This window comes from Phocoena phocoena, chromosome 9 (genome assembly GCF_963924675.1).
Source record: "Phocoena phocoena chromosome 9, mPhoPho1.1, whole genome shotgun sequence".
NCBI classification, from domain to species: Eukaryota; Metazoa; Chordata; class Mammalia; order Artiodactyla; family Phocoenidae; genus Phocoena; species Phocoena phocoena.
In genome coordinates, this window is record NC_089227.1 from 77,668,014 (window position 1) to 77,688,960 (window position 20,947).

The window sequence follows — 20,947 nt, forward strand, 5'->3', positions numbered from 1 at the left end:
AACCACCCTAGGAAACAATTACACTGATTGTCTTAATCTGATCACACTTGTAACTACTCTTTTGTGATTACAAAACGTGTGCTGGAATCTCTGAAACGGCGGTGCTTCCTGGGTCCCGCGGCGTCTTCCCTGGCGAGTCAGGCGTGGCTGGCTGCTGAGCAAAAATCAGACCCGCCTCTGTCCCATCACCCACGACGGAAACCCTCCAAGAAAAAGTGGTCCCAGACGCGTGTGCCTGAGGATTCCGCACGAAAGAGGTGCCCAAAATGAAGACCCTGACGCGCCCGGGGCTGGCAGTGTGTTTTGCGCTCACCAGCACGTGCACCGGCTTGCCGCTCGTGTACAGCGGCCTTGGCGGCCAGAAGGAGCAGCCCCCGCAGCAGCAGCCGGCAGCGGCGACCGGCAGCGCGCAGCGGCCCGCAGAGAGCAGCCCCCTGCCGCGCCCCGAGGCCTCCGCGCCACCGCGGCCACTGCACGGATACCTTGGCGTGGCGGACCACAAGGAAGATCTCCAATACTTGGCTCAGCACTGGCTGGTTCACAGTGACGATTGCCCTGGAGCTCCGCGACAGGACCAATGTTTATGGCATGGATCCCCAAGACTAATGCAGGGATCCCAATCACCCTTCAGTACCTTATCCCTATTATGAACCTTCTGGACCTGATGAATGTGCAATGCACCTCTCCCGTGAGTGAGGACGGAAGGGTAGTCATCACCGCTTTATCACAGAGAAAAGAGCCATAAGGACTGCGCGCGGGGCTTCCCTGGTGGCGCAGTGGTTGAGAGTCCGCCTGCGGATGCAGGGGACGCGGGTTCGTGCCCTATCCGTGAAGATCCCACATGCCGCGGAGCGGCTGGGCCCGTGAGCCATGGCCGCTGAGCCTGCGCGCCCGGAGCCTGTGTTCCGCAACGAGAAAGAACTGGGCACAGACATTAAATTTTCACTTTTCTCAACCAGACCGGAAACCAGAATCGCTTGCTAGAAGTCATCCTGAGAACAAACCTGTGTTCTGAGGAAAGTGTGTGGCCAGACTGAAATCCCAAGTACCCTCTGTATCAGACATCGGGCCCCTGAACTTCCTGAATCACCAGACATGGAAGAGGAACAGAATTGGTCGCAGGGATAGCTTTACTCCTCAAGAAGTGCCATGTACAGATGCCTCTGAGGCCTGACTACAAAGCAGTGCAGCTGGTTTACAAGGGAAAAGTTCCAGAACTAATACACCCTAATGAGTGCTGTCCCTTTCAAGAGGGGTGACCTTAGGACCTGAACACTCATTTCAATGATGCTGCCATGGCTAAAAACATTTTGGATCTCTTTAAGTATTGCCTTTGAAACTGAGACATGAGCAACTCAACATTAGTTGTATTCCTTTGTAGAAATATCACGTTAAGAGTCATTTTTCTATCAAATTGTATCCTAACCTGAACCTTTGTCATCTGTTGGACTGTGTGGTTTGTAAAAAGCAGCCTTGAAAGTATGGACATGATTTCTGAAGAGTACATCTTTACTAAAACTAAAAATAGAATTACCATATGACCCAGCAATCCCACTCCTGGGCATATACCCAGAGAAAAGACATATGCACCCCAATGTTTATTGTAGCACTATTTACAATAGCCAGGTCATGGAAGCAACCTAAATGCCCATTGACAGACGAATGGATAAAGAAGATGTGGTACATATATACAATGGAATATAACTCAGCCATAAAAACGTACAAAATTGGGTCATTTGTAGAGATGTGGATGGACCTAGAGACTGTCATACAGAATGAAGTAAGTCAGAAAGAGAAAAACAAATATCGTGTATTAATGCATATATGTGGAATCTAGAAAAATGGTACAGATAAACTGGTTTGCAAGGCAGAAATAGAGACACAGATGTAGAGAACAAACATATGGACACCAAGGGGGGAAAGCGGGGAGTTGGGGGGATGAACTGAGAGATTGAGATTGACATGTATACACTAATATGTATAAAATAGATAACTAATAGGAACGTGCTGTATAAAAATAAATAAATAAAACTTAAGAAAAAGAGTACATCTTTACTGACTTTCAAAAGCAACTGCCCAATATTTATTTATTGAGAGTTTTTTAGTGTGCTCTAGGTCAGTATTTTTATAGATTATGATTATGTGGTAATTTATCCTTCCTAGTTCTTTAATCCTGAATGATGGTTGGAAAAGGCCCGGAACAGGGAGATGAGTTGCCATGTTCACAGTGGTCATTGTTAGCATGTGATGGTATGTGGCTTGGAAATGTTGCGTTGCATTTTTTGAACCCTCAGGCTTCAAGAACAGCTATGACATTTTCCAAAGTGCAGAAATGCTCCAAATGACAAAATTGAAAACCAAAAACTTTGTCGTTCAGACAAAAAAGATATCAACAAGAGAAACTTAAAGACAATTTGCTTTAGTAATAATTGATGTAGGTCACTTCACTTAAGCCCTAGTTTCCTCTTCTGCAGAATGATATCACTGTACCAGAGGACCTCTTAAGTTTCATTCCAGATCTGAAATTCTCTCAACAAGCCTCTCGTTGACCCACGTAAGGACTTTGCACTTGGAATGATGGAGCACCCACAGTAGCAGGAGCCTTATTTTAGGGGGTCTTTTATATCCCCCTACTACCTATCCCCCTCTTGTGGTTAAAAGCATACCTCCTCCCCAGACCCCATTGGCAGAAATCCATCCCCTGCTTCTCTGGTGCTTCTTGCACCAAAAAGAGTTGGCGGAGGAGAGAATTTTCATGCTTTTCCTTGGTGACAAGAATGAGGAACTGCACTTCTATGAGTTTTTGAGGAGAAGAGAATATAAGGAGATTCCCCATTATACTGCTCATTTGTCCTATGAACTATTCAGATTCACTCACTGCAAATCTTACATTATGTTCACTGCCATTCCTTGGTGTTCAGGAGTATAAAGGACTTATTTTACTTAGAACCAAGATCAAATAGTATGAAAGATTTTCATTTATGCAAGTAACATTGTCATCTTGCCAGCCCTGTGAAACAGGGGATGCAGCCAATGCTTGAAGGAAGAGCTGAGAGGTGAAGAGACTATGCCAGTGAGGTCACAACCCTCAAACCTCAGTACACCTGAAGCTGACGCTTCACCTGACCCCCCTTCTCCTGAGTCAAAAATTCCCTTTTTGCCCCAGCCACTTTGAGTTGTCTCCTGAAATAGTCAATCAAAAGAGCCCTGAGGGGGGAGAGCAGCTCGGGGCTCTGTGACCACCTAGAGCAGTGGGATAGTGAGGGTGGGAGGCAGACGCAAGAGGAAGGGGATATGGGGATATATGTATATGTATAGCTGATTCAGTTTGTTATAAAGCAGAAACTAACACGCCATTGTAAAGCAATTATACTCCAATAAAGATGTTTAAAAAAACCCAATTTTTAAGTAAAATATTTACATATAGAGTAAAAAAAAGAAAGAAAGAAAAGAGCCCTGAGAAAAAAGATGCCAATCTGGTTTGTTTTTTTTGTTTTTTATACATTACAAAATGATCACAATGATAAGTCAATTACCATCTGTCACCATACAACGATACTACATTATTATTGACTACATTTCATACCTGTGACATGTACATTTCATACCTGACTCATTCATTTTGTAACTGGAAATTTGTACCTCTTAATAGCCCTCACCTATTTCCCCTTCCCTCTGGAAGCTACCTGTTTATTCTGTGTATCTATGACTTTGTTTTTTTCTTTTTTAACATATGTTCATTTATTTTGTTTTTAAATTCCACATATAAGTGAAATCATATGGTATTTGTCTTTCTCTGACTTATTTCATTTAGCATAACACCCTCCACGTCCAGCCATGTTGTTGCAAATGACAAGAGTTCATTCTTTTTTACAACTGAGTGATAGTCCACTGTGTGTGTGTGTGTGTGTGTGTGCGTGTGTGTACGTACATACCACATCATCTTTATCCATTTGTCTATTGATGGGCACTTAGCTTGCTTCCTTATCTTGGTTATTGTAAATAGTAAGCATAGGGGTGCCAGTCTGGTTTATCATCTTAATTATTTCAATTATGAAGAAAAATTAAGTGTTCACATCACTTATATCAAAACAGGCAACAAGATCATCTCAGATACAGCCACTTACCTTGTACCTCAGCGTCCCCCGTAATAAAGTGTGAGCAGACGGAATGCCATAAATCTCAGCATATTTGGTACTGTCTCTGTTAGGATAACTTTCCAAATTTAATCCAGGGAAATAATCCATAGGAGTAACCGAATCCAGAAAGGAGACACCCCCTACCACATTCACAACCTGAGGAACATTGAAAAGGCACACATGGGGTTAAGAAAGTGTATTCCTCTTTGGATTTACCTGCATTAGTTTCATAAGAAAGAAATCCAGGTTTTACAAGAAAGCAATAGGGGATTTGAAAAACAAAATTTAATAAAACTACACTAATCAACATCCCATATTCAAGCTGCTCTACTAATATCATAATTCACAAGGCCATTGTTCTCCCAAGCTTTAAAATCTGACTTAAAGCATTTCATTTTTTACTCAGATCTTGTTTCTGATTTTTCCTTGCCCCTGGATGAGATGGCACTGGATTATGTCTCAGTAGAGTTTTGTTTTGTTTTGAAATAAACAATACGCTATAAGCAACAGATACTCAAAGTGGCTTCTGTGCTCACACAGCAATGGCCGCATTCTTATTCTGTTCTTTTCTCTTCACTCCCATCCCCCTTCTTGAATGCTAGCTACATCAGGCACCAGTCTTGCACATCCGTTCACACAGCTAGCATTTACGGACCACCTGCTATGTGTGTGCCAGGATCACACCTGGGAATAAGGACAGTGATGAATAAGATTCAACTCCTGCCTCCGTGCAATCCTTTGTTCATTGAACAAACCTTTACTTAATGTCTACCAAGACCCAGGAGCTAAAGTGCTTCAGCCTGGACTAGTCAACCAACATGTGTATCTTGGGAAATGGAGTGGGGGAGATGCCTTCTCACAAGGACAATGCAATGAACATACAGTGAAACTCAAAAATATATATATACTACCTCCTGATCTTACTGCCTCTGAGAAGTTATGTCACCGATTCCCAAGCTCTTCTGATTTCTCAGTAATCCTCGTTCCTACGTCTCTGCCCCCATCATACACAATCAAAATGCAGTGAAGCATTTTTTCCCGTTAATTTTGATTAAAGGGCTAAATTTTTCTTTCAGTTTGTGAGGTTGATGATCATCCTTGAGATCATGGAAAACATTCTGGAGTAATAAAATCAGGGCTGAGAATCCTGGTGGAACTAGACTTTTTGTCCTGCTTGCACCACTGGAAACAATCTCTGACCACATCTAAAAGCTGCACGAAGAAACACCGCACAAGAGGGCTGGTGACGTACCTTCTGGCGGAGTCTGAGCAATTTGCTCAAAGGAGTCTTCGGCTAAACTTAATGATTCACAGGGTTTATTTGTAGGGAGGTTCTGCGTATGTCTTGGTATGAAAGGGAAAATGGAAAGGTATGTATATGTATAGCTGAAGCCCCAGAAGGAAATGGGCAGTGCTGACCACAGAGTCATGCCTGGAGAGGCCTCCGCAGTCAAAGGCTCACTTTAAAGAGCACCAAGGACCATCAAAAATCCCAAGAGTGAGGGGCTTCCCTGGTGGCGCAGTGGTTGGCGGTCCACCTGCCGATGCAGGGGACACGGGTTCGTGCCCCGGTCTGGGAAGATTCCACATGCCACGGAGCGGCTGGGCCCGTGAGCCATGGCCGCTGAGCCTGCGCGTCCGGAGCCTGTGCTCCACAACGGGAGAGGCCACAGCGGTGAGAGGTCCGCGTATAGCAAAAAACAAAACAAAACAAAACCAAAAAATCCCAAGAGTGGGAATCAGCAGGAAGTGAGGAATGCTTTTCATTTAAGTTTCTTGTCAAACTCTTCTGAACTTCACAGTAAACATTTCCTGAAGAGCCATTTCTGTACTTTTTCTTTGAAACAAATTTCTTCCATCAGGATTCTAAATTTTTTTTAAAAGTCTAATAAAGAGGCAAATGTTTACTTTTAGGGTCTTCCCACCTATCTCTCTTCTACAACCTATGGCAATTCTAAAGTTTGGTTTACTTGTTTGCAGGTTAGGGATTTTTAAAGAAAAATTCAATAAAGACCACTATATCCCAGCACTGTACTGATCAGAAATAAATCAGCTGGTTCCTAAGTCTATCATGAGATCCTTGTAAAGAAAACAGGGAAAATACAAGCTGAATGGTAATGATCCATTTAGAGGCTGACGGCTGCTGAAGGAACTTGACCCCCAAATTACTGGGTCATTTGATATCAATTCAGACTTGTATTTCTAGTGTCCTATCATGGGATTCATTAATAAGCCCCGCCCTATATGACAGATAAGAAAGAGAGGCATATTTTTCCATTTGGCAGAGAATATGCATTTTTTTTCTGACTCAACCATGATTCCATCCAAGACCCACTCCCAGCAGAAACAGTGGCTCATTACTCGCTGCTGGTGCAGACTGCTCTAAGTGTGACTCTTCCCCACACATGCGCCCACACCCACACGTCCCCCAACCACTGAGAACCACTGACAATAAGCTGGATTACTAAACCAACAAGACATTTAACACAGGCAATATACAGACAAGCATTTATGAGGGCCCACTGTGTGCCAGGTGCCTTATATACATTACCTTTAATCCACACAATAACCCACTTTTCAGAGGTAAAAACTCAGGCTGATAGAGTCACCCAGGGGCAGATTTAAACCCATGTCTATTTGACTCCAGTGTCCGTGTTCTTTCTACTATACCATACCGTCCCCTTAATTGTGCTCATCTGTGGATCAGTAGTTTGAAAAGGATATTAATTGACTAGGTACAGCATTCCTGATCATGCCACCAGTGATGCACCTGAAAATTGAGTTAAGAATGGCTGTAGGTGGGCTTCCCTGGTGGCACAGTGGTTAAGAATCCACCTGCCAATGCAGGGGACACTGGTTCGAGCCCTGGTCCGGGAATATCCCACATACCGCGGAGCAACTAAGCCCGTGTGCCACAACTACTGAGCCTGTGATCTATAGCCCGCGAGCCACAACTACTGAAGCCCGTGAGCCACAACTACTGAAGCCTGCGCAACTAGAGCCCATGCTCCGCAACAAGAGAAGTCACTGCAATGAGAAGCCTGTGCACTGCAGTGAAGAGTAGCCCCCACTTGCCGCAACTAGAGAAAGCCCGCGTGCAGCAACAAAGACCCAGCATAGCCAAAAATAATAAATAAATTAAAAAAATAAAAGAATGGCTGCAGGCAATAGAGAGCAGCAGCTACAGAGGGAAGGCTGGGTGCTACAGTCAAGGGAGGGGAAGGCAATAGGAAGAGAGCCAGAAAACCTATCTCAAATCTGTGTTTGCAGAGCGAGCACGATCCTTACTTAGTGTATTTGTTTAGCTTGGGAGTGGCTTGGGATAGGAAGCTGAAGGAGATGATGGCGAAGGTCTGCCATGTCACCCCCAGGTGTCACCAATGTCCCACCACCCATGGAGGGAACAGAACTCAGAGAAGACACAGTCACTGTCTCCAAACATGTGGAAGGAAATCAGATGCATTAGAAACAGGATTAGAAGTTAGAAGTTAGCAGTAGTACCAGAGGTAGATCTTGTCCTACATCCTTGCAGTTATTTCCAATGAAATACATCCTAATTCCTAGACCACTGCCTGAGTTGCTGGAAAAGTTTAACGTTTCAACTTAAAAGCAGAAGCCAGGGGCTTCCCTGGTGGCGCAGTGGTTGAGAGTCCGCCTGCCGATGCAGGGGACATGGTTCGTGCCCCGGTCTGGGAAGATCCCACATGCCGCGGAGCGGCTGGGCCCGTGAGCCATGGCCACTGAGCCTGCGCGTCCGGAGCCTGTGCTCCGCAACGGGAGAGGCCACAACAATGAGAGATCCACGTACCCCCCCCCCCAAAAAAAAAAAGCAGAAGCCAGAGAAGTCACCTGGCTCCCCCGTGATGATTCTGTGTATTACATAAGGCCTGCTCCATGGTGGAGGGTGATGGTGACAGAGGCAATGGAGGAACAAGAGAGGTTTTGAGATGTTTAACAATCTGGGTTAGGAGACAGACCGACACACTTGAATTACTGAGTGAATAATACAGCATCCGGAAAAAGTGGTAGACACAGACAACCAAAGTGTGGGAGTTCAGACAAAAGAATAGTGAACAGGGGCTGGAGTGGTCAGGAAGAGCTGCGTCCACAAGAGGAGACCTTGAAAAAAGTATGATTTTAGCAAAGAGAAGAAAAGCATCGTGTTTTCTCTTGGTGTCCTCCACAGTGTCAGGGAGATGCAAACAGCACTCCTCTTTTACAAAAGGAGTTCAGGATAAAAGGGATAAACTTCAAATTCAACAAATACAACTTTTGCTGCCTGAAAATAACCTCTTGCTTTTCCTGAGCTCCTACCACCATTAATTTCTTTATGCAGCTGATGTTTGCTAGGGGCTTACGACATGCCCAAAGGTCTGCTGTGTGGCAGATTGTAATCTATATGGCCTCACTGAGCCCTACTGCAAGACCCCTGCAAGGCTGGTGTGATTATGCTTATCTTCAGGCAAGGAGCTCAAAGCTCAGAGAGATGAAATGACTGTTCTAGTGCCGCCCAGCCAGCAATGGCAGAGCTAGAGGACCAAGTCAGACACACCGGTATCAGGTTCCATGCTCTTTCTGTTGCACATTGCATTCCACTGACCTGCTCCTTGTTATCATCTTTATCTCTTTTTTTTTGCGGTACGCGGGCCTCTCACTGTTGTGGCCTCTCCCGTTACGGAGCACAGGCTCCGGACACACAGGCTCAGCGGCCATAGCTCACGGGCCCAACCGCTCCGCGGCATGTGGGATCCTCCCGGACCGGGGCATGAACCCGCATCCCCTGCATCGGCAGGCGGACTCTCAACCACTGCGCCACCAGGGAAGCCCTCTTTATCTTTTATATGGCCTCCTGAGAATAAGCATTTTACCCAGCTGAAGCAAGAATTCTTCCTGCATTCACATGTGAGTTTATACCAAACATAGGCCAGTCTCTGTTCCATGACTGCAGAAGGTAGAAGGGGCAGTTGAAGAGGAGATCGGCAGTAGCATAGAAAAGGGCGTGTGTCTGGTAGAACGTGAGACTGAGACCCAAACCTTCATGGTTCTTAGAATTAGAGAACTAGATTGCCTGGCCTTTGGTGACACTGAGGGATGTCAGCACTTGGACCACAACTCAAGGGTTCTGTTTCATATCCTGAACCATGTGAATGTGTCTTTCCAGAATCAAGGTCAAGTGTCTTGCTTGTCCAGTAGTGTTTTCAGTGCAGCTGTGGTCCTCTGGTCACTAAGTCAGTCCATCTCAAATTCACCCGCACATTAGAACCATTTGGGAAGTTTTTAAAGATCCCTAAGCCCAAGCAAATCAGAATCTCTGGGGATGAGGCCCAGACATCAGGATTTTTTAAAGTGCCTTGGTGATTCCAGCATTCAGCCAAGACCGTGAGCCGCTCACAGGTACAGAAGTCGATGGCTGACAATGACATTCACCTTAAGAAATTCTTTCAATTTACTCCGGTTTTTACACGAAATACATTTAGATCACAGATACACTGAGAACTTATAATATTGCTGCCAGGATAATCTTTGTTAAGACCCACATCTGATCAAGTAATTCATCACTCCCTGCAGAGCTGGGACTATGGTGAGGTGAGTGAGGTGCTTAGGGCACAAAATATAAAGAGGAACCCTTGGTCTAGTTATGTTTGTTCCTAAATGTGAGTCTTTCCTTACAATCAAGAGCATAAACCATGAAAGCAGACAGACGTGATTTGGACACTGCTGAGCACAGTCATGAGTGGCAGTGTCTCTGCCAGGCTGGCGCCTTCTTATCCCTCAAGGCTGAGCACATCTTCTCTTCCCTGTTAATTTTTCTCTCCCCGACCTCCTCACCAAGGTCAAGTCAAAAGTCAATTGAACCTAGGGGTAAGAGAGGAATAAAGACACAGACCTACTAGAGAACGGACTTGAGGATATGGGGAGGGGGAAGGGTGAGCTGTGACAAAGCGAGAGAGAGGCATGGACATATACACACTACCAAACGTAAGGTAGATAGCTAGTGGGAAGCAGCCGCATAGCACAGCTCGGTGCTTTGTGACCGCCTGGAGGGGTGGGATAGGGAGGGTGGGAGGGAGGGAGACACAAGAGGGAAGAGATATGGGAACATATGTACATGTATAACTGATTCACTTTGTTATAAAGCAGAAACTAACACACCATTGTAAAGCAATTATACCCCAATAAAGATGTTAAAAAAAAAAAAGTCAATTGGCCTCTCATCTGCATCGCTGTGGCACTTTAGCATACTTTGGAACTTCTCTCATTGAATTATACCTATTTATTCTACTGTCTGCCTTTCCTGCCATGAAGCGATCTGGTAAAAGAGGGGGAAAAAAGGCTTTAGAGTTAGACCTGGGTTTGAATCCCAGCTGCATGACTGTGAACATTCTCTTTGCGCCACAGTTTCCTTAGAGTAAAATGATGAAAATAGTACTAAACTCAGAGCCCTCTTACGTTCTGCCACACAGCAGCTGGGAAGAAATCTTAGTTTCCTTCCTTGACCCATCACACCCTCCATTCCGAGAGCTACCCCCATTCTAGTTGTGAGTTCTCTGAGATCAGAAACTTCATTCAGCATGACAACCTTTAGTGCCTTGGCCCAAGTCTAGCACATAGTATGGACTCAGTAAATGTTTGTCAGGCTGAAATAAATTGCAAGATGACCAGTAGTTACGCACGCAGAGAAGTTAAGAAGTGAGTGTTTCAACGGCAGAAACAACTTGCAAGAGGGCAAAGAGGAAAGAATGAGCCTGGGCTTTGCTGGGAACCGTGAGGAGACCACACGGAATGGAACAGAAAACACACACTGGGAAACAGTGCAGGAGGAGAATGGAGAGCAAGCAGCACAGCCAGCGTTAAAGGGCGCTGGTATTGGGGAGAAAGTGTTTGGACTTTCTTAGGCAGTTACTGCAGGTTTGTATCTCTAAAGCTTTGATGATGAGCCTTCACCTTTCCATTGAGCAGGTAGGTGGCGGGCTGCATTATGTTCATCAAAACTCCCACTGGACTCCAGCTAAATTTGTATCTCAAAGGATTGTCTGAATGTTCCGGGGCTGGAAGGCCACCGCAGTAGGAAACATAAGATTCAATCTGTAAGATAAAGAATCAATAAATTAGGGAAATTAACAATTAGTTACGGAGAAGAATCTATCCAAATCTATCCGAGTAATTGAGTACACTGACACAAATAAGGTAAACTTGCTACAGTTTCTCCTTTCTTAAAGTTACAAAGGCTTTCAAAAATACATCCTTAAAGCCAAACACCATTTGGTGTTTGTCAGTTATATTTAGATTAAGTCAGTTATATTTATATATATATGTGTGTGTGTTTACATATATATATAGTTTTTAATCATCTAGAGATTGTGGCTAACATTTTGCTCCATTAAAAATCCAACCATTAGCTCAATTCTGCTTGGTCAGTGCCTCCTGACTTTTAATTTAAAATATATACTTCATTATAATTTGATTATATATGTATAATTATTAGTATTAATATGTAATTAATATAAATATTAATTGATATGATATATAATTTAATTAATTTGATTCTATATTTGATTCTATATATTACATATGTGTGTGTATATATATATATAAAATATATATAACCTGTTTTAGGTTATATATATTAGGTTAGGTTAGGTTTAATATGAGTCATCACATTTTCATGTCCAATAGTTCTTTCTTATGTGTAAAAGATACTTTATATACCAACAGGTTGATAATATTACAAAGAATTTTTCCCACTTTTAAAAGTCAAACCTTATTATAGAATCTCCAAAGCAGTCTAAAATCTTTTATCAAACCAAAATATATATTATAGTAGCATCTATTTCTCTAAAAATCTATTGTTAAGGCTTGGACTTTTTTTTTTACCATACAAATATTTCTGCAGTTTCAAAATTTTACTTGAAATTTCTAGTCAAAGTATGAGTTAGAATATAGCAGTTTCTTCTCAAAATAGACTAAAGACCCTAAATGTAACACCAGAAACCATGAAACTCCTAAAGGAAAACATAGGCAGAACACTCTTTGACACAAATTGCAGTAATGTTTTTTTGGATCTGTCTCCCAAAACAAAGGAAATAAAAGCAAAAATAAACAAATGGGACCTAATTAAACTTAAAAGCTTTTGCACAGCAAAGGAAACTATCCACAAAGCAAAAAGACAATCTACTGAAAGGGAGAAAATATTTGCAAATGATATGACTGATAAGGGGTTAATATTCAAAATATAAGGGCTTCCCTGGTGGCGCAGTGGTTGAGAGTCCAACTGCCGATGCAGGGGACGCGGGTTCGTGCCCCGGTCCGGGAGGATCCCACATGCCGCAGAGCGGCTGGGCCCGTAAGCCATGGCCGCTGAGCCTGTGCATCTGGAGCCTGTGCTCCGCAACGGGAGAGGCCACAACAGTGAGAGGCCTGCGTACCGCAAAAAAAAAAAAAAAAAATATATATATATATATATATAAACACATATAAATAGCCATATAACTTAACATCAAAAAAACAAACAACCTGATTAAAAAATGGGCAGAAGACCTGAATAGACATTTTTCCAAAGAAGAAATGCAGATGGCCAACAGGCACATGAAAAGATGCTCAACATTGTTAATCATCAGGGGAATGCAAATCAAAACCACAGTGAGATATCACCTCACACCTGTCAGAGTGGCTGTCATCAATAAGAACACAAATAACAAATGTTGGTGAAGATGTGGAGAAAATGGAACCTTCATACACTGTTGGTGGGAATGTAAATTGGTGCAGCCACTGTGAAAAACAGCACAGAGGTTTCTCAAAAAACTAAAAATAGAACTACCACATGACCCAGCAATCCCACTCCTGGGTATATATCTGAAAAAAACAAAAACACTAATTCAAAAAGATACATGCACCCCAATGTTCATAGCAGCATTATTTACAATTGCCAAGATATGGAAGCAACCTAAGTGTCCATTAACAGATGAATGGATAAAGAAGATGTGGTACATATATACAATGGAATACTATTCAGCCATAAAAAAGAATGAAATTTTTCCATTTGCAACAACATGGATGGACTTGTAGGGTACTATGCTAAGTGAAATAAGCAGACAGAGAAAGGCAAATACTGTAAGATATCACTTATATGTGGAATCTAAAAAATACAACGAACTAGTAAATACAGTAAAAAAGAAGCAGACTCACAGATACAGAGAAAAAACTGGTGATTACCAATGGAGAGAGGGAGGGGAGGAGGGGTAGAGGATTAAGAGGTACAAACTATTAGGCATAAAATAAGCTACAAGGAATATATCCAACACAGGGAATATAGCCAACATTTAAAAATAATTATAAATGGAGTATAACCTTTAAAAAAAGAATACAGTAGTTTCTTTAATCAGAATTATAGAAAGAGTATTTCTGTACACAAAAATCGGGACCTCTTAATATTTTCCTAAATGGACCTTTGGGTGTCAGTTGGGCTCACCGTGGCTCCCACTTCTTTGGCCTTATCTATCGTTTCCATTGCCAACATATGATCAAGACCAGGGTCCAATCCCAATTCGCCAATGACTGTGATGCCAGCATCTTCCACACTGAAAGAGGTGGAAAGAGAAGGAAGGAAAATTTGGATAGAAAATAAAAACAATTCCATGGAGCTACTTTGTTGAAAACCTACAAAAACTTACCTCTTTTCTAATTCTTTTAGCACCGGGGTGATGTAGCTTGCAGTGATCATGTTAACCTTGCTTGCGATGCATGCCTTGGCCACAAGAGGATGCAATACATAAGGCAACAAGCTTAAAAACAGGAGAAACTAATCAGAAACTTTCTTTGCCAACTGTCCCTCCAATGTACCTTGAACTGCACTAAAGTGAAGATATCACACTGATTATTCTCTCAGAGATGATCGATGACTCCTTGAAGACTACAGAATAAATTCATCCTGTTATCATATTTAAAACTCGCCACAATATGACCTTCACTTAACCTTTCTATTTTTCCTCCTTGCATCTCCTTCATAAACCATATATGGGGACCAAAGAAGCTATTGTAATTCTCCACTCACAGTCTTTACTTTTCCATTTGTGAACCTTTACTCTCACCGTGTCTTCCCCTTGAAATAGTCCCTCACCCAACCACCACCATCCAGATCATACCTTCCTTAAAGACATGTCTGAAAAGGTAAATCCTCCAAGAAGCTTTCCCAGATTGCCCCAAATCCAGATCTTCCTCTGTATGCACTCAGCTATCCTTTTGTAACATTTAATGGACTTTATTCTACTCATCCTTATATTTCTATGATTTTCTGTCTTGGGTCCCTTAGTAAAAGGTAACGTTGCTATTCTTTTTACCTCCACATCTCCTAAATGGCTATCGGTAAACTAAGTCAAAGTGACCCATATGTTACATTAAAGAGTAGAGTCTAGGAAAGGCCAGGGGAAGAAATAAGTTTCAATGGTATTGTTAGGTGTAAAAGCTATCAAAACAGCTAAACGTCTATATGGTAAGCAAAAACTGAAACTGTACTCAAAACTCAACTTTGGGTCTTCTAAGAATCTGGCTCTGGTGTTTTACTTTGGTGCTGGGACTACACAATCACAAAAAAATGAATTTCCATAAATTTACATATAAATGAGTATACTCATATTCTACCAAGAAATAACAAGCATCCTGTCAATCATTTAGTAATATTTAAGTTCTACTAGCTTATTGCCTATTTGGCAAAGCAATCTACACAGTACCAATGAAAATATAAATACAAACTTGTAAACATTATTACAGTATATCCCTGTACTTGTTAAATTCCTCCTCATATTTTCTCTATTTCACATAAAACAGAACAATAAAACCACCTCTCAAGCACTTATTCCTCTTCAGGTTAATAGAACAGAGTATTGTTACTTAGACTTATTATCATGCAGAATAAAATTGGGTACATACTTTGCCAGTAACAATATGAAAGCCCTTGAGCTCTGTTTTTTGGCTTTTTTTTTTTTTTAAAGAAGATGTTGTGGGTAGGAGTTTAGTAATTTATTTATTTATTTTTGCTGTGTTGGGTCTTCGTTTCTGTGCAAGGGCTTTCTCTAGTTGTGGCAAGCGGGGGCCACTCTTCATCGCGGTGCGCGGGCCTCTCACTATCGCGGCTTCTCTTGTTGCGGAGCACAGGCTCCAGACGCGCGGGCTCAGTAGTTGTGGCTCACGGGCCTAGTTGCTCCGCGGCATGTGGGATCCTCCCAGACCAGGGCTCGAACCCGTGTCCCGTGCATTAGCAGGCAGACTCTCAACCACTGCGCCACCAGGGAAGCCCATGTTTTTTGGCTTTTTTTTTTTTTTTTTTTTTTTTTTTGCGGTACGCGGGCCTCTCTCACTGTTGTGGCCTCTCCCGTTGCGGAGCACAGGCTCCAGACGCACAGGCTCAGCGGCCATGTCTCACGGGCCCAGCCGCTCCGCGGCATGTGGGATCCTCCCGGACCGGGGCACGAACCCGTGTCCCCTGCATCGGCAGGCGGACTCTCAACCACTGCGCCACCAGGGATGCCCTTTTTGGCTTTTTTAATCAAAAATAATTATTACTAAATATGGTAGCCCTTTAAAAGCCAATGAATGAAATACACTTGCAAAACTCTTAGTTGAAAAAGTATTAATAGAAAATGTTCAGTGGCAACATCTTAAAGGTTAGTGGGGATTTTTTGTCACATTCTCCACATTGAAAACCTGCCTGATAAAAATTTTATCCCGATCTAATAATATTTTTAAATTTGGTCATTATCAGCACCAACCTAATAATATGCTGAGAACTAGAACGACAGAACTTCCATTGATGGTGCCTATTTCAGACAAAGGGATTAGAGTTCATAATTCATTGTGTATGTAATATAGCAACTACTCAAGAGGACATAATTAACCCAAATAGTTGGAAATGCCACTTGTGAAAACATACACAAAATACACATCTAATTTTCAAAGTAATTTATCAAACTCAATTCCTACTTTGCATTAAATCGTTAAAAACCAGAACTGCAAAATAAAACCATGAGAATTTGACGTATTATAAAATTTTTGTGAAACATATTCTTCACTCATTTTACTTTGATAGTCCCTAACATTGTGTTTACATCAAAACATTCTTTCTCCAACTTAAAAAATGAAAAGCTATGTAAGAAACACTATAGGAATGTTTAACAGCATTTCCACTATTCACCACAGAAATTCAACCAACTGAGAAAAATGAAATATAAAACAGATTTTGCTCATGCTAAATCTTACTGCAGGTCACCAAGTCACGGAATTCTAAATTTTACACCTGTTAATAGATTATTATCGTGTCCATTATCTTGTCATATTTTGCTTCTGATTTTGTTCAAAATGTGTTTTGTTATGTTTTCTTTTTTTAATCAAAAAACAATGTTATGTTTAGGTACCTATGTGTGGCAAAACAAATTCTTTGTTTTATTCAGTAGGCTAGAATATTAAATTTTGAAGGACTTACTTTCATAATTATAACCTGACAGACAAGGTCTATTGGTTATTGATAAACTTTTGCTGAAAAATAATTAATTCACATTAAATTTTTATAAATTGAATAATGTTTTTAAGTGTCCAAAGTGAGCCTATATTAAGAGATAATGCAAAAGTTCCCACTTAGAATTACCTTTCTTTGTGTCTGCTTTCCAACACCCCCCCCCACTTTTTTTAAGGAGGAAATCACAGAACTTGCACAGAACTTGCAGAACTTCCTCCAAAGATACCATTTGAATCTGATCTAACTATGAAAGTGATCTAATTATGAAAAAGCAGGTTAACTTTCTTCCTTCCACCTTGGAAAAATTATATTCTAAGAATAAATGGCTTATTCTTATCACTTTGGTATTTTCAAGGTGAAGTATCTAGCCTTCATTTTGTAGCCCTGTATCTAGAGTTAGATCTGCAGTTGTATTAGATAGTAATGAATGATATATTTCAGGATATGTTCCTCTGCTAAGGCTAAAAATGGTCATAGGGCTAGAGAATCTACTCACTTTCATTTAAGTTCTGTAAGTCCAAAGGAAAAAATAGCCACCAAAATACGTCATTAGTGTCTCATGACCCAGCATTTCCACTTCTAGGTGAATACCCAACAGAAATGTGTGTAGATGGTAACCAAAAGACAAACGCTACATTGTTCATGGCAGCACTATTCATAATAGCCAAATTCTGGAAACAACCTAAACATTCATCAGCAGTCAAATGGATAATAATAGCATATTCACGGAATGGAATATTACACAGTAAAGAGAATAAACTACAGTTACAGACAACAACACAAATGACTCTCACAATCGCAATGCTGAAGAAAGAAGGCAGCCACAAATGAGGACATACTGAAAGATTCCGACTGTACAAACTGAAAACCAGCAGAAACGAATCTCTATGTTAGAAGCCAGGACAGTGCTTACCCTTGAAGGATGGGGCTGGTAATAAAAAGGGGCACAAGGAGCACTTCTTGGATACTATTAAATTCTGTTTCTGATGTGGATGATGGTTACACCATGTGTTCACTTTGTGAAAATTCTCTGAACTACAAACTTATGATTTGTGCACTTTCCTGGAGGCACATGTGAGTTTAAAAGTTTACTGAGAGAAGAGAAGAGGAGAGAAGGGGGAAGGGAGGACAGGGGAGAGGAGGGGAGAAGAGAAGAGTGGAGAGGAGAGAAAATAAGGAAAGAGAAGTAACAGCAACAACAACAAAATATATGGCAATCGTTTCTTACTGTTTACTAACCTGATGACAAGATCCTGCGTTGCCACCAAGGAGTTCAACTTCACTTCTTGTTTACCAACGTACAGGCTAACAGGATTAATATTATATTTCTTGCCTAACTGTTCGATTTGATTCTCCATGTCAGAGCCTATTCAAGAATTAAAACGTCCAATCTTTAGATTTCCTTCCACTAGTCAGAGAGAAAAACACATTTTAACATCTCCAAAAATAATTTTTCAAAGTTCAGAAACAAGATAGTCTTCTAAAATTCACAGAGTAGCCATGTTTTGAAATCAATTTTACTTCCTCTTCTTTAAAAATTGGGGCTTATTTACCTACTGTTATTTCTATATTGTCATCCCTCGACAGGTATTCCAACACCGGCTCAGATACATAACCAGATCCAAGAACCAAGACCTTTTTCTTGGTGCTCACTGAGAGTGACTGAACACGTTCCCTATAAATAAAGCGGGGGGGGGGGGGGATTTGAACAAAAAAACATTTCAAATAACAAAATGTTGCTGTCCCCAAACCAGACTAAAACTTAGACTGTGAAGCAATTATTTTTTTCCCACACTTCTTATAGTAAGAACCTCAACAGGAGTTCCCAATACCAACATTTTTCATTATTTTAGATCTTGTATGATGAACAACAGACCCTGAGATCTTTGAGGTGTATGAGTTCCCTATACCACTAGTGAGATGCAGATGCTGGACCAGCGCCTGGCTACTCACAACTGAGTAACTTGGTGTCACACTCTATCCTTCCGGGGGACATGATTCAAAATCATGCTGGGGGCCTTACATCGAACCTTATTTACTCCTCACAACAATCCAAGAAGACAACGATCTGAGGAGGAGATTATTATCATATTACACACTGTCTTGTGATTTATCTTCAGGGTCACTTGAAAACAGTTAAAACCATAATTTTAAAATCACAAATGCCGTGGGTTAAATGTAGAAACCTACATGAGTCACTAGGCAGAACTTTAATTCTTGAATTTTTCTGTTGTTGGAATTTGTGCCTTCCTGACAGCTAATTCTTTGTCTTTCCTGCAAACTCTGACCTCCAAGACAGTGACTGAGTCTTAGCTGTCTTTATAAACTCACTATTGCTCACTGTGTTTTGCCTTAAAGATGGAAGATACTCATTAAATGTCTTCTGAATCAGAGTCCCAGATAACATTATAAAACCATGGAATGGCTTGGTGACAGGGACTTAAGCAGAAGGCTCTGTTGCTGGAATCTTTTAGGACAGGATGTCTCTCAAACCTTAACCTTTATTTAACTTCACTTCATTTCATTAATTATAAGTGAATAAAAATAAATTTAAATGTAAAATGTTCCTGCCCCCTCTTCACCCCCAGAACTCATATTACTGATGAGGGGACGACTCCTTTAACTTCCACCCCCATCCCATTTCACCTCCCAGAAAGAAACACTATTACAGATCCTCTCTAACAGCACTTTCTGTAGTTTGTGTAATTGAAACACATTATTTTGATGTCCAAAAAATAAAATGTTCAAAATACATATTTAAGAACTCGCTCCTAGATTTTAATACTCTCCACCCCATCAGCAACCCCAAAACGCTCCAGGTTAATAATCATTGTGCTAAGGAATGAAGAGAACAAAAGAACAAGGCAGGGATTCAAGATACTCCAATTCCCTTCCAAAATGCAATCTTCATTTTCAGTCTCTTGGCACAAGGTTCTACCTGGGAAGGAGGGCAGGAAGTCCTAGCAGTTGGGGCCAGCAGACCTGCCGCTACATGAAATATAGTGTGTAAAGAGCGACTGGTCATGGTAGACACGTCATTGGATTAGTAATGTAAGAAACAGATCATCTGATGATGGCAATTCAAAGATACACAGAACTATGAAAAACAAATATGTGCGGTTTCCCCTACAAGACACTCGCCTATGGAGTTATAGAACTAGTTGCTTTTTTAAAAAACAAATTATACACTCTTGGATCATGCCAGAATATTTCACTGACACACAAAAAACTACTGTAAGCTAACAAACACATTTGGAAAAGGCGTAACAGTAGTACTTGATCTGGTCATATCTCTTATTTACTTCTTATAGGTGGAAAAACTGAGAAAGAAGACCAGGCAGTTTGTTTGTTTGTTTTTAATTTTCCCACTCTGGCTTCTCCTGAGAATTCAGTGCACGGGTTATTTTTTTTAATGTGAATAGGCCAGTGGAGCAGATATAAACACGGATCAAGTGCAATCAGTCGGAGACCAGAACATTCCAAAGAAATGTCAATGTTTCCAAACTTTTAGTAGTAAAACCAATTATAGAAACCAGGGCCTTAGCTAAGTATCTTCCTAAGAGAACTGTTCTCTCCGGTAGATTTGCCACGTTACTTCCTGACACTTTCCTCCTAGTAAGAATCCCCAGGGGAAACTGACCTCTCACGATTTTCTTTCTTCACTACTTTTCTTAATTTCTAACCAAAAGCTCACTTTTCCGAGTATTATCCGAAACAAAAGAGAGTCCAAACCCTCAACCAAAAATCAGCCTGAAAGCACCACAGAAAGGGTTAGCAAGCTCATTTTCCTCTGAGAGAATAGCTGAGACATTACAACATGCAAAATGCTGGAGAAGGAACAAGGACAGAGCTTTTGGAGTTTTGCTTACTTACACCCAAGTCTACATGGATAACAGAAAGCCAGAATGATGCTACACTACTGTTTAAGGGAAAATAATTCACAATGGTTCCAGGCAGTCACTTCGTTTGAATTTCCTATTATATACAGACATTTTTTTAAATTACATATTGCATAATCCTAGCATCACGAACTCACATGGAAGCATTAAAAAAAGTACTCATGAGATCCATGATAAGAATAAATGTATTAAACAAGAGGATGTGAATGATGCTTACCTGCTCTCCCGGAGTTTCTGGATATATTTATACTTATTAGACAATGTGCCGTTGGATGTAATCACTGCCTGAATATATACGATACAAGACATTTCTTTAGTCACCACATTTAGTCCCACAAACATGGGCTCATGACTAATAGAGAAAAGAGAGAGTAACAGAGAAAGACAGGGAGAGAAAAAGG

At 41.3% G+C, this 20,947-nt stretch overlaps 2 protein-coding genes across 3 annotated transcripts in view; one reads left to right on the top strand and one right to left on the bottom strand.

Annotated features, from left to right (window-relative positions):
- Positions 1-20,947, bottom strand: part of AASS (aminoadipate-semialdehyde synthase) — a 69,865-nt gene that overhangs the window by 8,800 nt on the left and 40,118 nt on the right. For both annotated transcript variants that reach the window (XM_065883525.1, XM_065883526.1), the window contains exons 13-19: positions 20,764-20,831; positions 18,201-18,322; positions 17,887-18,013; positions 13,811-13,921; positions 13,609-13,717; positions 11,085-11,225; positions 4,128-4,295 (exon numbers count right to left, since the gene is read on the bottom strand). In XM_065883525.1, the coding sequence (XP_065739597.1) occupies positions 4,128-4,295; positions 11,085-11,225; positions 13,609-13,717; positions 13,811-13,921; positions 17,887-18,013; positions 18,201-18,322; positions 20,764-20,831 (846 nt within the window). The remainder of the gene's footprint in view (positions 1-4,127; positions 4,296-11,084; positions 11,226-13,608; positions 13,718-13,810; positions 13,922-17,886; positions 18,014-18,200; positions 18,323-20,763; positions 20,832-20,947) is intronic.
- LOC136128542 (alpha-N-acetylgalactosaminide alpha-2,6-sialyltransferase 5-like) lies at positions 267-650 on the top strand. Its single transcript, XM_065884360.1, has 2 exons — positions 267-501; positions 610-650. Exons 1-2 carry the CDS (start codon positions 267-269, stop codon positions 648-650), a joined length of 276 nt encoding a protein of 91 aa, XP_065740432.1.